The 15,388-nt window shown below is 52.6% G+C and overlaps 4 protein-coding genes across 4 annotated transcripts; 3 read left to right on the top strand and 1 right to left on the bottom strand.

Moving 5' to 3' along the window:
- Window positions 1–1,813: 1,813 nt before the first annotated feature.
- Window positions 1,814–7,319, top strand: TRIVIDRAFT_47924 (uncharacterized protein; the record flags this gene model as incomplete). The annotated part of the gene is made up of 4 exons (XM_014098728.1): window positions 1,814–2,266; window positions 2,592–2,648; window positions 2,748–6,097; window positions 6,152–7,319. 4 exons carry the CDS (start codon window positions 1,814–1,816, stop codon window positions 7,317–7,319), a joined length of 5,028 nt encoding a protein of 1,675 aa, XP_013954203.1.
- An 808-nt stretch (window positions 7,320–8,127) lies between these two features.
- On the top strand, window positions 8,128–9,154 carry TRIVIDRAFT_129257 (uncharacterized protein; the record flags this gene model as incomplete). Its single annotated transcript, XM_014098727.2, has 2 exons — window positions 8,128–8,712; window positions 8,789–9,154. 2 exons carry the CDS (start codon window positions 8,128–8,130, stop codon window positions 9,152–9,154), a joined length of 951 nt encoding a protein of 316 aa, XP_013954202.1.
- Window positions 9,155–10,181: 1,027 nt separating this feature from the next.
- Window positions 10,182–10,406, top strand: TRIVIDRAFT_9717 (uncharacterized protein; the record flags this gene model as incomplete). The annotated part of the gene is made up of 1 exon (XM_014098680.1): window positions 10,182–10,406. A coding segment is annotated over one exon (225 nt), but the record flags the coding sequence as incomplete, so codon positions are not given.
- A 1,857-nt stretch (window positions 10,407–12,263) lies between these two features.
- TRIVIDRAFT_68584 (uncharacterized protein) lies at window positions 12,264–15,368 on the bottom strand (the record flags this gene model as incomplete). Its single annotated transcript, XM_014098726.1, has 1 exon — window positions 12,264–15,368. One exon carries the CDS (start codon window positions 15,366–15,368, stop codon window positions 12,264–12,266), a length of 3,105 nt encoding a protein of 1,034 aa, XP_013954201.1.
- Between the last annotated feature and the right edge of the window lie 20 nt (window positions 15,369–15,388).

The raw sequence follows: 15,388 nt of genomic DNA, 5'->3' as shown, positions 1-15,388 counted from the left end.
CGGGAGCAAACGCAAATTGGCCATTTTGCAAGCTGGTAGTGCGACAAGAGCCGGATGTCGTCTGGGGTGGGGCTGTCAACTTTTGCTTGTGCGAAATACATGTATCCGTGGCGCGGCCGCTATTGGCAACGCCGCAGAAAAAATAAAAAAAAGAGGCAAAAAAAGGTAAAAAAAAAAAAAAAAGCCGGCCTTGGATGACGCTCGCTATTCCAGCAGAGCTGCCTCGCGCTTGAGCATTGCTCATATGCATCGCATCACATGTATACGTGCAGCAATCAACGCATGGCACAGGTTACCTGTATAGGACATGTGCTGTGCTGTAGTGCATGCAAGTAGAAGTACCTGGACCCCCTGTGCGATCCGGCTGATGCCTCTCAATCGGGGGCCCCGGTGGGAGCACTGCAGCAGACCCGAGAGGAAGAGACGACCGGATCGTCCGCACAGGGAAAAAGCTGCACAAGGTGCGGCATGTACAGGTACCGCTTTACTGTACCGTAGAGCCTCTCCCAGCAGCAGCTTCAGGTTGCATCATGACCGGCTCCATTTTCAATGTATCAAGGTACGCAGCGGGACGGCCAAGGGAGGTACCGAGTACATGCACGCAATAGGATAGAGTGCCTGTGGCTGCGGGCTGAGACACAAGAACGCTACCTGCAAACCCACCACCGGTGCAGCGCCTTTAACAGCGCAGAAATGTCCTCCAAAGTACCCCGTACCACGCGCATAAGTCCAAACGCACAGCGATAGGCTGCATACGGCGTAGCGGCGGTACTTGCCCAGTTAAAAACGCCCGGGGTCCATCGAATCAGCAGCCACCCATTGGCTGCCGCCGATGTGGATCCACCCACACAGACCACCTGGCTGGCTGCAGCGCACAGCTCCTGGCAGGGCAAGTGCAGTCCAGCTGCGAGCACAAGTCCCCGATACTTCGCGCACACGCTAGTCGCCGGCGCCAGAATCCTCCCAGCGCCGTACCCAGGTACAAGTCCCGCCCACAGGTCGCCCACAGGCATCCGCCAGCAGCAGCAGCCGCGCCTGTACAAGGCCTGCACAGGTACTTAGTACAGCTCGCCCCGTACCTGTACTTCGGAGGACCGCTCTGCAGCAGGTACCTGTCGGTCGCTCTGACCCCGTCCCTCTGCTGCTCTGCCAGGAACGTCCTGCGCACCTTCACGCCGGAAGCCTCGACCCATTCCACTCGTGCGCTTCCGCCCACTCTCTAAATCCAATCTCGCTCCGGCATCTGCACCACCCAAAGGGCCAACGAGACTCGCAGAAACTCGCTGGCTTCTGATTCTGCGGCTCCCTTGGCCCTCTGCCCGTCTTTTCTCTTTTCAATACGTTGCACCTTTGACCAAATAAAACAAGGACAAGGCCCAGCCCTGTATGTATGTCTGCGTCTCTGTCTTTCCCACTGCACTGCCCTTCGTGTTAGTTGCGCCATGTTCCATGTTCCAGCTGCCCGTCCTTGACCACTTTTGTTTTACATCCCGTTTCTTCTGCAACACCGAATGCTCATGCTTATACTCCGATAGTCGAGACGCCACCTTTTCTTTTGTTTCTCTGCTGTGCCGGCCCAGACAAGAACCGCCGCGGCCGCTTTTCCATCACGTCTCGACTTGCCCCGGCCCGAGACGCATGGTCCCTCGCATACATGATGCCATGCGGATTGAGCCTCCACGATAGGTGTCTCTTCATATGAGCCTGTTTGGCTGCCTCCTCCCTGTCTATACCGAACGACAACGACGCCTGCGCCTGCTCTCAACCACGCCCGTGACTCTCCGACATCTCGGAGCCGGAATCCGTTTGCGCCATGGCACCGATTGCCTCGCTCAGCGCAGCCGCTGCCGCCTCCGGAAGTGCCAATGTCAGTTCGCGCAGCTCGCCTGCGATTGGGGCGTCCGCGGTCCCCTCATCCTCGAAGCCGAAGCACAAGGTCAACTCCAACGGCTATCATCCTACGAATCCACCCGTGCCACTGAGCTCCATGGTCAGCGCGCCATTGGATCTGACCTCGGTCGAGAGACGCGGCCAGCCCACGGCGGTGCGGGAGCCGCTCAAGAAGAAAACACGACCACACGGCATATCAGAAGCCCCAACCTACTGCCCGACAGAATACGAATGGCGTGACCCGCTGCAATATATCCAAAAAATTACCTCCGAAGCATCTCAGTATGGCATCTGCAAAATTATTCCACCCGATTCATGGAACCCCGAATTTGCAATTGACACTGAAGTATGTGCTGTTGCGCCGACATGGCGTCTAGTGACGTGCCTGGCGGTACAATTTGCTGACCAAGTCGACAGAAATTCCACTTTCGCACTCGCAAGCAAGAATTGAACTCTGTGGAAGGCAGTAAGTCTTTACCTTGCAGAGCAGAACCCCCCCTTCTACTCCCACAAGGAGGGAGTCGTATAAAAATAAAATAACAAAAAAATAAAAAATAAAAATAAAAACATCGGAATTTGCTTATTAATTTTTTCTTCTTCATTTAGGTACAAGGGCCAATCTTACCTATTTAGATGGCCTTGCCAAGTTTCACAAACAGCAGGGGAACAATCTACATCGTCTGCCATATGTCGACAAAAAGCCCCTCGACCTTTATCGCCTGAAGAAAGCCGTCGAATCTAGAGGTGGATTCGATAAAGTGTGTAAGTTGAAGAAATGGGCCGAGATTGGAAGAGATCTTGGCTACAGCGGCAAGATCATGTCGTCCTTGTCCACGTCGCTCAAGAACTCGTTCCAGCGATGGCTTTGCCCTTACGAAGACTATCTGCGACTGGCAAAACCTGGAGTTCACCAGCAACTTGAACAAGAGTATGGCGGCCCTTTAACACCGAGCCCCGCACCGACGCCCGTGAAGCGATCTTCAGTCAACACCCCGAGCAGCGCCCGAGGAGCCTCACCTGCCCGACAAGCATCGGATGCCCTCCAGAGCAGCGTCGCTGGTAAAAGAGAGATGGATCGAGACACCCCCATGGCCGATGCGCCGCCTGCTCCCACCTCAGCAGGACCCACCTCTGGATTTACAGCCATCAACACCAACGGCGGCTTCACTGCAGTCAATTCGGGCTTCACCAGCGTCAACCGTTCCACCAATGGTGATAGCAAGAGTTACACCCCAGACTCTAAGCGATACGACAGCCCCTCCACTTCTACAAGAAATACCCCCGAAGCTCGGCCATCGGGGCTCGGCTCCGCTGTTGCACTGAAACGGCAATTGAGCGTCGGCAGCCCAGCAGACTCAATCAAGAAGGAAGGGGATACCGATAAGGATGACGCTGATATGGCCAGCCGGCGCAGCAAGCGCCTCAAGAAGGATAACGTGCCTACAGTGGCCGGTTCGCACATGACCGTGTTTCGCCCCTCTGTCCCCAGAATTCCCCGGGAAGAAGGCACTGCTGCCGGAAACAAGTGCGAGAATTGTGGACGCGGTGAGGACGGCGGACCTCTGCTTGTTTGCGAATCTTGTGACCATGCGTACCACGGCCCTTGCCTTGACCCCCCGCTAAAGCGAAAGCCCGAGGCCGAGTGGAACTGCCCGCGGTGCTTGGTGGGAGACGGCCAGTTTGGGTTCGAAGAGGGCGGCTTGTATTCGCTGAAACAGTTTCAACAAAAAGCAAACGATTTCAAGCAGGGCTATTTTGAGCAAAAGATGCCCTTTGACGAGACTCTTCATTGCCATAGGCCGGTCACTGAAGAAGATGTCGAAAGCGAATTCTGGCGCCTGGTGGCAGACTTGGAAGAGACTGTCGAAGTTGAATACGGTGCTGACATCCACTGCACCACACACGGCTCGGGCTTCCCTACCGTCGAAAAGCATCCGAATAACCCGTACGCCACTGATCCATGGAATCTCAATGTTCTGCCCTTCCACCAAGACAGCCTCTTTAGACACATCAAGTCTGACATCTCAGGCATGACCGTGCCTTGGGTGTATGTTGGCATGATCTTTTCAACGTTTTGTTGGCACAATGAAGACCACTATGCCTATTCAGCCAACTACCAACACCTGGGCGCGACCAAAACGTGGTATGGCATACCTGGAGAAGATGCCGAGAAGTTTGAAACGGCCATGAAGGAGGCTGTGCCCGAGCTGTTTGAGACCCAGCCGGATTTGCTCTTCCAGTTGGTTACACTTCTCACGCCAGAGCAGCTGAAAAAGGCAGGCGTGCGCGTCTACGCCTTGGATCAGAGGGCAGGCCAGTTTGTCATTACGTTCCCTCAGGCCTATCATGCTGGCTTCAACCATGGCTTCAACTTCAATGAGGCTGTCAACTTTGCCCCCTGCGATTGGGAGAAGTTCGGACAGGCTGGAGTTGAGAGACTACAGCTATTCCGCCGGCAGCCATGCTTTTCTCACGACGAGCTCTTATGGACGGCTGCAGAAGGCAGCGTGTCTTCGGGCCTTACCATTCAAACGGCAAAATGGCTGGCACCAGCTCTTGATCGCATAAGCCACCGTGAGCGAGTACAGAGAGAAGAGTTCCTTACGAAGCATACCGAGGCGTCTCCTCATAGATGCCAAGTCCTCGGAGGAAGCGAAGACTCCTGCCCGCTTACCTTTAAGATCGACGATAGCGATGTTCAGGATGAAGAGGAGCAGTGCTGCAGCTACTGCAAGGCCTTTGCATATCTGTCTCGCTTCAAGTGCCATCGTTCAGGGAAAATCCTGTGCATTTTCCATGCGGGAACACATGCCTGTTGCGATATGCCAGAAGAGAAGCGGTTGAGGGGCGAGGAGCATACGCTCATCTATCGGAAAACCGATGATGACATGATATCGATATATCAAAAAGTTTCTGAAAAAGCTCGCACACCCGAAGCTTGGGAGGAAAAATATGAAAAGCTCCTCGAGGAGGAAGCTACTCCCTCGCTTAAAACTCTTCGGACACTTTTGCACGAAGGCGAGAAGATCCCCTATGAACTGACTTCTCTTCCTATTCTGAGGGAATTTGTGGACAAATGTAACGACTGGGTCGAAGAAGCCACCAACTACATTGTCCGAAAGCAGCAGAATCGCCGCAAAAACGAGAAAGTCTGGCAAAGTAACGGGCGTCGTGGAAGTGCCAATAATGATCAGAAGGACAAGGACAAGGACAAAGACAAAGAGTCGCGCCACGTAAGCAACATCCACCGCCTGCTTACGGAAGCAGAGCACATTGGCTTCGATTGCCCCGAGATAGCACAGCTTCAAGAGCGGGCAGCCGCTGTGAAGCAGTTCCAGGATAACGCCACCACCATTCTCAAACAAAATATCGCCCATCCCATCGGAGCGATTGAGGAGTTGATTGAAGAGGGACGTGGCTTTAACATAGACACCCCGGAGCTGGAGGCCTTGTGTCGGAGACTCGAAGAATTGCGCTGGAACGAGAAAGCCAGGACAAGCCGTGGCCAGTTTTTGCTGTTGGCAGAAGTGCAAGAAATCATTGAAGAAGGGAAGCGGCTAGAGATCCCTAGCTACAATGATCACCTAAAGTACTACTGCGACAAATTGCAGGCGGGCCAAGCCTGGGAGGCAAAGGCTAGAGAACTTACCCATGCCGAGTTTGTCCACTATCCTCAGTTGGAGGCACTCACGGCCCAGGTACAAGCCAATGCTCTCCCCGTCTCTCGCGAGACGCTGGCTGCAGTCGACCAGATACTCCACAAGCAGCGTGAGGCGCACCGCCAGATCATCGACCTTACCGATCGGTGCCGCGACCCCGATTACAGAAAGCGGCCCAAGTACTCCGAAGTTGTCGAAATCACGAGGAAGCTGGATGACCTCAACTCGAAACCCACCGGCACTGTCGACCTGGAGAATGAGAGAAAGCGTCATGAGGACTGGATGCGAAGGGGCAAAAAGCTCTTTGGGAAGTCTAATGCACCATTGCATATTCTCAAAAGCCATTTAGAACATGTCCTTGAGCGGAACACTGACTGCTTCGATACGGATCACGACACCCCCCGCCTTCCTGGAGAGCCCGTTTCGAGAGAAGCCAGCCCAGAGGCGGGAGGAAATCGGTGGGAAGATCCACGATCGAGGCAGGTATTCTGTATCTGCAGAAAAATCGAAGCCGGTATGATGATTGAGTGCGAGTTGTGCCACGAATGGTAAGTTTGGAATACACGCGATTCAGAAGGAGGAGCACGCGCTGATATAACCAGGTACCACTACAAATGCCTAAAGATTGCCCGTGGCAAAGTAAAGGAAGATGACAAATATACTTGCCCGATATGTGACTGGAGAATGAAGATTCCTCGCGATGCATCTCGGCCCAAGCTGGAAGATCTCATTTCTCTTGCCGACGAGATACCAGGCTTACCCTTCCAACCGGAAGAGGAAGAGGTTCTTCGGTCGATAATAGATAACGCACAAAACTTTAGAGACAAGATTGCCCAGTACTGCAACCCTCTTCTTTCGACGGAAGCCGAGGCTGAAACCCAGCGATTTTTCCTCCGGAAACTTGAGGGCGCAGAGATTCTGCTATCATACGAGACCAACTTCTTCCGTCAAGAGCTTCACAAGTGGTGTCCGGTCGCGCCAGAGCCACCGCCAATTCTGCAGGTCTCTTTGAGCACGCGCAAACCTCGCCCCACGAAGCTCCAGAAGATGCTGGTGGAATACGGAGTCGATAATCCAGACGACCTCCCGGAGCACGCAAAAGGCAAGGCGAATAGCTTGCGACGGAAAGCAGCGAATGCGGAGGCGGCAGCGGCAGCGGCTCAGGCGCCAACGGCTATGCCCAGCGTGCCCAATCCACACAATGCAGCATACGGACCGCAGGCTTACTTCTCTCGCGCGTCCCATTCAACAACTCCAAGCATCTCTGCTAATTCGCACGGGCATGCAGATGAAAAGTCTGAATCGCCTTCGGAAAGCGGTGGTATCAAGCTGGGGTCCGCTGAAGCAGAGAGTAACTTGCATCCCAGTTTCCTGCGCGCTGGTGGCCTGCACTTGGCGGGTGATGACTCAAGCATGTCACTTGAGGAGCGGTTTACGCGTGGCCAGGACGATGCGGAGAAGAACAAGGGCCTTGGAATGTTTACTCGCTCTGAGCTGGGGAGAGACCAGGCCGAAGGGGTATGGGGATCAGATTGGAGTAGCAGACAAAGATCCATGAGTGAGCACGGACGGTCCATGACTCCCGCTGACTTGGACGAAAACATGAAGCACGACGACGGCAAGGTTGACCAAATGTTTAAAGAGATGACGAATCAAGACGAAGACGAAGATCAAAAGAAGAAGGATACCACGATGACGAACGGAAACGTCACAGCAGACTTATTAGAAAGCGAGAGGAATGGGTTGGATGCGATGTTGGACGGAGAGTAGCTTGGTTTGTTCTTGGGAAATGGAAGAAACGACAAAAAAAAAAGGTTGGTCGTGCTGCGACTGAGGACCCTTTGTTTTGTTTCTTCTTTTTAATGTGTGCTTTTTCTTTTTATTATCGGGAGGATCTGGGAGTTTTTGGTAATTGGTACCAACCGGAAAGGACCATGTGTATGCTTGTAATACCAGGACGCGGCGTGTCTTCTTCTTCTGCTTTCTCTTTGACGACATGGGCGCATTTAAAGAGGGCCCGGATGGAATACTTTTATCTTTTGGAGGGGAAGCCACTGCACTTGAGGGGAGAGAATATGTGTACGTGTGTGTGCAAATAATTGTTTTTCTTTCTTCTTTCTTCTTTTCTTTCAGTCTTTTCTTTCTTTTTCAGTTTTACGACTCGATAGTTTTAGTTGCGGTTTGTCTAGCAGAGGAGACATGTATGGGGGGAAATAAATGGCAAGACTTAATGTTGCCGGGTGAGAGAGAAGAGAAAAAAAATAAACCAAAAGAATATCTTGTTTTGCTTAATCATCGAAGCCTTTGCAGTTGATTTCGGAGATTTTTATTTTACAGTGCTCAGATTGGATTCGAAAGGTAACGAGGTCAAGCAATATTGGGATTGGAAGAGATCTATGCGCTGCTAATCCCGATATGGCTTAGCCGGATTGCATAAAGCAGCGGAGCTCTTCATCACGTGACATCCCGCAAGCCGACGCATCTACAATTCCCTACGCGTGCTTCGTCACGGCAAGTTGGGCTACCATCGGCATCATCAGCGCATCTCCACAGAATCACAGCATCACCCACCGCGAATATGGCGTCTCCTCCCTATGCCACGTCGCCATTGGCTACATCGCCTCCCTATCCATCGCCGGTGCAGATTCCCAGCAAGAAGCGGTCGTCGACGATGGACATGAACATGCCGCCTGGGAAGCGCAGGAAGAGCTCCGTCATCTCACAACCACCGATTCACCCCCTGCGGCAGACGTCGTTCCCGCCAGAAGCAGGCTCGCCGTTTCCCAGATCGCCATCGGTCGATGCCACATCCCATGTTAGCGGCAGTGTGGTGAGCGCGACGACGAGCGGCGCCCCCAGGAAGAAGCGCGGTAGGAAAGCGAAGAACACCAAGGGGGATGACGCAGCGGAGAAGACGCCAAGTTTGGTAGGAGGCAAGGCGGCGACGACGGCGAGCGGGCAGGGCGGTGATAAGGAGCTGGAGGACGATGAGGATGACGACAAGGCCGAGATGGCGCTGGAGGATGCGGTTGCGCGGACACAGGAGCAGAAGCAAGAAGAAATAAGATTGAGGGCTATGCTCGTGGAGGCGTTTGATCCGCTGCAGTATGATCGGTACGAGTTTTGGCGAGCGGCCAAGCTGTCGGATGCGGTTGTCAAGAGGGTAAGCTTTCCCGATGAGACTTGAGATTTTTGATGATGAGTGGACAAGTCATGAACTGACAAACTGGGTATTCTAGGTTGTCAATGCAACCGTCTCGCAGTCAGTGCCTCAGATGGTGGCTACCGCCGTAAAAGCAGTGGCCAAGCTCTTTGCTGGAGAAATCATTGAGGGAGCACGAAACGTCCAAGCCGAATGGATTGTCGCTGGAGAGAAGCAGAGCGATGAGGCTACACCACCGCCACCGACCGACGAAGCCGAAAACGACGAAGAGCCTGATCTCCGGAGAGGCCCACTTCGACCAGACCACTTGCGAGAGGCCTGGAGGCGTTATAAACTGTGCCACGAGAGCCGAGGCGTAGGAGTGCAACAGTTGTGGCACGCCCAGCAGGGAACCGGGGTGGAGAGATTTTCAACAAGGACGCGGAATAGGCTGTTTCGGTGACAACGCTAGCGGCTGTTTTTTTGGGGGGGGTTTTACTTTTTCTTTCCCATTTTTTTGTTCTTTTTTCAGGGACGGCGTGGTGGAGTTGCAAAAAGCGAGGCCAATGGATGATTTTTCTTTTTCTTTTATTCTTTTAGTGTTTTCTTTTTTTATTCTTTTTTTATTCTTTTTATTATGATGAAACATGGGAGAGGCAAATAGTCTCGGGGGCCCACGACTGGGCTAGGAGAGAGAGAGAGAGAGAGGAGAGGAGAGGACGAGATGAATTGCCTCGGAGGAATAGAGACAACGATACTACATGCACACTCTCTCACACACTCACATACACACATCTGGCTCAACTACCTACCTTTTAATTGCTACTACTTCCTACTGTCAATAATCCCCCGAGTTGCAGCACAGCACACAGAATGACGCACAGCTAATAGTCTGCAGACTTTATTGCCCGTTTTGTCGCAAGTGCGGCTCCGTAATTGGGGCCACGGCGGTGGAGCTGCCAGCTTTAGTAGTGACAGATTTTTTTTTTCTCGGTGTCGTTGCTGCTGCAGTGCAGACGATGCGAGAATGAGTGTGTAATAAGAAACGAAGCGCGCACGCGACTGCTGACAAAAATCTTTCGCCTTGCTCGCCCGTCCTTCTTCCTTCTTCTCTAACCAACTTCTTGTTCGTTGGATCCGCCACCAGGTTTTCGCTGTGACAGTTTGCAACCTGTGTTTTTATTTCCTCTTCTCTTTTCTTTCTTTTCGTCTATTTATCTCTCTTTCCGAATTGGCCTTTTTCTTTTTTCCCATCATGCCTAGAGCCAAGGTGAGTTGTGTCTTTTTACTAGACACTTTGCTGACAACCACACACACCCCCACGCCCACCTAGTTTTTTGGCAGCATGTCACCAAATTTTCACCAATTGCATTTTCCCACATTCTGCGTCTTTTTGCCTTGCAAATGCCCACAAGCACTCCAATTAACCCGCAATCATGTAGCAGGAAACCGACAGCTCAGCCAAGTCCAGTGCTGCAGCCATCCGCATCAGAGAAAACCAGCGTCGGTCGCGGGCCCGCCGGAAAGAATACGTCGAGGGCATGCAGAGGAAGCTGCAGGACTTTGAGACCAAGGGCGTTGCCGCAACGCTCGAGATGCAGCAGGCCGCCCGCGAGGTGGCCATTGAGAACTCGCGCCTCAGGCTGCTGCTCGCCCACAACGGCATCACCGTCGACGCCGTGGAGAACTTTTTGCAGTCCTTCAAGGGCCAGGACGCCAGCGAGGCCGAGCACTACGCCGCCAAGATTGCCACTGCTGAGTCCATTGCTGCCCTGGGACGCTCGTCCACCGTGGCGACGCTCTTCCCGGAGCATGCCCATGTCGACAAGCTGGCTGTTCTGGCCAGTGCCAGCATGCAGCAGAGCGCCTCTGGCCACGATTCTGACGGCACAATCACCTCGGACGACTCTACAGGGCCCGTGACTCCCAGCTCAAGTAACCTCAACGCACCCTCACCGAGGGATGTCGACTTTGAAGCGCCCCAGACTATGTCCTGTGATGCTGCTGCCCACATCATTGCCCAGATGCAAGGCTGCGGCCTGCGAGAACCTTCCAAGGGAGCACTGGAAAACAACGGCCACAACGACTATCTTATCCAAAACTCTGCGTTTCTAAAAATTCTCGAGGCTGCGTCCATCTTCAATTAGTCTCAGAGCCATTAGTGTACAATACTCTTTGACGCCGATTGCAGAGCAAGGCAAGCTGCCACGTGGTACTTTTTGCAGTACTGGCCATGTTTTGCCACTCTTCATGCTCTGCAAACCGGCAATCTCATGACGTGCTTGATGCTGTTTACGGAGTGGATTGTACTTGTCACCGCTTTGAAGAGGCGTGCCGCTCTAGGCATTGCTTGTCACCGCCGTATTCTATGCTTGAATATGGATATCACGGCAACAGCATCAAAGCCGTCAATGCCATTTGGCATAAGAGCTGCGATTACCCAACACCGACTGGTATCGCTTTATGACGACGCAACGAAGAAACGAGGCGCAAGACGTATCCGAATCTGCTTCGTATTAGCAACGAAATGCAGGAGTCACAGCTTTGGACAAGAATCCAACGAATTGCATTCCAAATGCCGACCGACTCCTCATGGAAGAGGAAGAGCATAGGATACGCAAATGGATTCCTGAAGAACTTGTCTTGTCTGCCAAACAAAAATCGAATTGATTTATCAAAAAAGGAAGGGAAAAAAGCACGGCGACTTGAGAGGCATTTTTTTTTTCATGCCCCAGTCGCCAATCATTATATTTTCGCGGCATCGACAGTACAGCCTTGATTTTATGACATTTGACAAAAGTGCATTTTTTATCGACAAAGCCTAATCACCATTAATGGAATCGCACCTGAAAAGTTCAGCATGTAGTTTTACATTTACAGATAGATTGCGGTCTCAGGCATTGATGCCGGAGACGGGGATACAAGCAGAGATGGCCTCCTGTTGGGTGGCCTGCGTAAATCAGACATGCATATATGCATGCGCATTTGATTGAGATCTATGAAGAGGGTATGGCACGCGTATTGTTTGCTCATTCGTTAGCATGGCAACAAAAAGAAATGGGTGCCCGAGGTAAAAGTTTTCGGAGGAAAGCGAAAAAAAGTCTTGTTGCCGGCGTTGAATCGATGGGGTGTCTATTCATGATTTTAGTTTGATTGAACAGATGCCAAATGGCCATGGTTTTGGCCAGATCGACTTTGATAGCTCCCTTTTTGAGAGTTGAGACCTGCGTGTGTTAGATTGAACGCGCGAGGTTTCATGTCCACGCAAGGCAATACATAGATTTCTAGATCAAGATACTTGATACGCATACTGAACGTTTTGAAGCTATGTGAAATGCAATTTAATGGAACTGCTGGTTTATTATGAAATGAGACTTTGTGATGAAGAGTAACTAACTGGAAAAGCTACATATATGAAACTTTTTTCAGCTTAAATAGGTGTATCTATTTATTCACTGTATAAAGCATAGAAACTAATAGAGGTATGAAAAAAACCAAAGCATTACATTGTGTATCCTCATTACATCATTATAAACATCCAAGAAGAAGAAAAAGCCACATCCAAACAAGCCTCATTGCCTTCTCCCCTTGAGCATGTCCATTATCCCACTCGACTCTACTTTAGAATCTCTCTTCACAAGACTCTCCTCCGGTGGCGGCGATGGCGAAGTCACTGTGCCCACGACGTTCACCACCGATGTCAGAGGATGTTGCTGACGGGGCAAAGAGGGGGGCAGTCCAACGGCTTCCGAAGTCTGGTAAGGCGACGTGTACGCTGGGGCCGATGTGAACCGAGCAGTGGCGCTCGAGCCCTGGCCGGCAGTGTCCGCTGCTGCTGGAGCTGATGAATACGCATAGGTTGCCGGACGTATCTGGCCTGAAACTTGGGGCTGGTAGGGCTCGTATGGGTTCACCATCTCTTGGAGGCGTTGGGATTGGGAGGGCGGCATGACAGGGTAAGTGTTGGAGCTTGGCCGGGCAGGCAAGTTGGCGGCGGATTGATATCGACCGGGAGACTGATATTTCCCAGGGGCTTGCAGAGGTGCCGAGGATGAAGGGGCACTTTCATGGCGGGAATATGGCGTGCTCACATAGGCCGGGCTGCTGTAAGAAGGCGTGCTGTTGTAGATAGGCGTTTGCTGATACTGCGGTGCGGTAATTGGAACAACGGCCGGCGCCGATTCCACTGGAGGCCGGGGCGGGTATTGATATTGTGCGCTTCCTGGCATGGCCGGCGCAGATTCCCCTGCAGGTCGGGGCGCATACTGATATTGTTGTTGTGTTTTTCCTGGTACAAAAGCCGGCGCGGATTCCGCTGAAGGTCGGGGCGCAGACTGATATTGTCCACTTCCTGGTGTAGCAGCTGGTGCCGATCCTGCCGCAGGCTGAGGCCCGTACTGATATTGCTGTTGTGTGTTTCCTGGTACAAAAGCCGGCGCTGATTCTGCCACTGGTCGGGGCGCATACTGATACTGTTGTCCGCTTCCTGGCATAATAGCCGGTGCTGATTCTGTTGCAGGCCGAGGCATGCTGGATGGAGGCGCAGCGCCGGCAGGGGGATAGAACGATGGCAGCGGTGGCGGTTTGTCGGTAGCGTTGTCTGCCGGAGGATACCTGAGTTGTCGGTGGTGTTTACACTTATCGGAGGTATTGAAAAAGTAAACAATGTGCAACTGCCGCTCTGCAAGCGCAGCGGCATAAGCGTCCGCCTCCTCCTTGACGATAACAGCATGGCCATCCTTGGGCTGCAGGTAGTTCTCAAAAGTCACGAATGGGTTGGCATTACCATGCTGGCAAAGCAAATCGACACATTCATACCACCCAAACGAGGCCGCTATTTGAAGTGATCTGTCGAGATTGGCCTGGGTGACTTTTCGCCAGTCCGGGTCAAGAAGGCGCCTCAAGCACTCGGTGAATCCAAACATGGCGGCAAGATCCATCGGTAACAGGTTGAGGACACTAGTCTCCGTGTCTGTCCTTGCGCCTTGCTGAAGAAGCAGGGAGACGGCTTCATAGTGTCCTCCCCTGGAAGCTGCATGTAATGGACTCCTTCCAAAATCATCCGTCAAATTAACAGATGCACCCAAACGAATTAGAGCCGTAATGGCATGGCGGGCGCCTGCGGCAGCCGCGTGCCACAGAGGAGTCCGGCCATACTGATCTCCATTGTCCACAAAGCGGTGGTAAGCGAGAGCCTGAATGGCGCCTACGCAGTCTCCGGCGGCAGCACGGTGAAGCGGAGTTTCGTCAAACAGATTTCTAGGCGTCAATCCGGTATAATCGAGGCTCCAGTCCATCAGCTCCTTGAAGAATGCGATACCAGGCTCGTTGTCGGGGGTGAAAGCTGCGGCCAAGTGCAATGGCGTCTCGGAAAAGTGTTCCGTCCTTGCGCCCGCAAGCCGTTCGCGCTCCAGCGGACCCTGGAGCCTGGCCAAATCACCCCAGACCTTATTGTAGCAGAGCACGGCGACGTGAATCGCCGACAGGCCTCGCTTTGTCAACCTCTTGGTATTGACTCTCTTCTTAAGGAGTAGCCTGATGCAGCTGGCGGAGCCACCCACGACGGCCCAGTGAAGCGGTGCGAGCCCGTGTTCATCAGCGGTTGGAGCCTCGAGATTTATCGTTTTATAATTCAAAAGTACCTCGGCTTGTTTTTCATCACCAGCAAACAAGGCCAAGGCCAGGTGGTCTGCGAGGCTCAACTCTTTTGCCGGTTTTTCATGCCTGACAAATTTCACGAATTCGCGGATGGGCTTCAGAAAATCGCCGCGGACTCCGTCTGCTAACAAGCTCGACCGAACAGGCTGTACCATCCGCATGAAGGGAGTGTTTTCGTCGGGTGCAAACGGTAAGCTCGAAGCCAGATGGTATATCTCCGTCATCGCCCTCACTCCCGAGTCGAGAAAGGCGGAGTTCAGTATTCGGTTGAATTTAAGCAGTGGCATGGACCCATTTGATTTTATAGATACCCGTTTCTCAGTTAGAATCTCGGCTGTCTGTGTCACCTGGATGGAAATGTAGAGACGTCCTTGAAGCTGGACGCCCTCGACTGTCGCGCTGCTCGTCAATGAAGAGTCTTCCCCAAGCGAATCACGAAGAGCTTTTGATGTAATTTCGCTGTTATTTGATCCGGACGTAATTTTTTCTATTCGGTTGTTGACTTGATGAAAGGTGTGTTCAAGGGAGACGTCGCGATACGATAGTTGGAAACACCATCCCTCCCATTCCATAGGGTTCAAACGACGCAAGCCGACTACAACATCCACCTTGTCATCCGCCTTATCGACGCTCTGAAATCTAAAGATTCCCATGGCCTGCAGCTTACGAGAGTATTGCACCTTGAGAGTCATGGTGGCCGAATTCCAGTTCTGCGCGGGATGTTTGTCGAGCAGTCGGTACTGAACGCCATCGGAGGAGCCGAGAATTGATTCCACATTGAAAGGAGAAAGCCTAAACTGCGGAAGGTAAAAGTACACTGGCTGTTGCCTGACGTACACCGAGCGATAGCCGTCCTGTGGCAGAAGCGGAGTGGACGGGGGAGGCATAAAGTGCTGCGACTTGGGCCTCAGCCTCGCGTACTGATCCTCGGAAAGCCGCCGCAGGTAGAGAGTGGGACACTGGTAGACGTCTCCATCTCGCTTTACGCAATCGAGAATTGCATAGTAATCCTCTTCCATTGTGTCTTGGTTCTCAAATA

This window comes from Trichoderma virens (assembly GCF_000170995.1).
Source record: "Trichoderma virens Gv29-8 chromosome Unknown TRIVIscaffold_81, whole genome shotgun sequence".
Lineage (NCBI taxonomy): Eukaryota > Fungi > Ascomycota > Sordariomycetes > Hypocreales > Hypocreaceae > Trichoderma > Trichoderma virens.
Note: the sequence above shows the minus strand (reverse complement) of the source record. Positions and strands in the feature narration are given on the sequence as shown.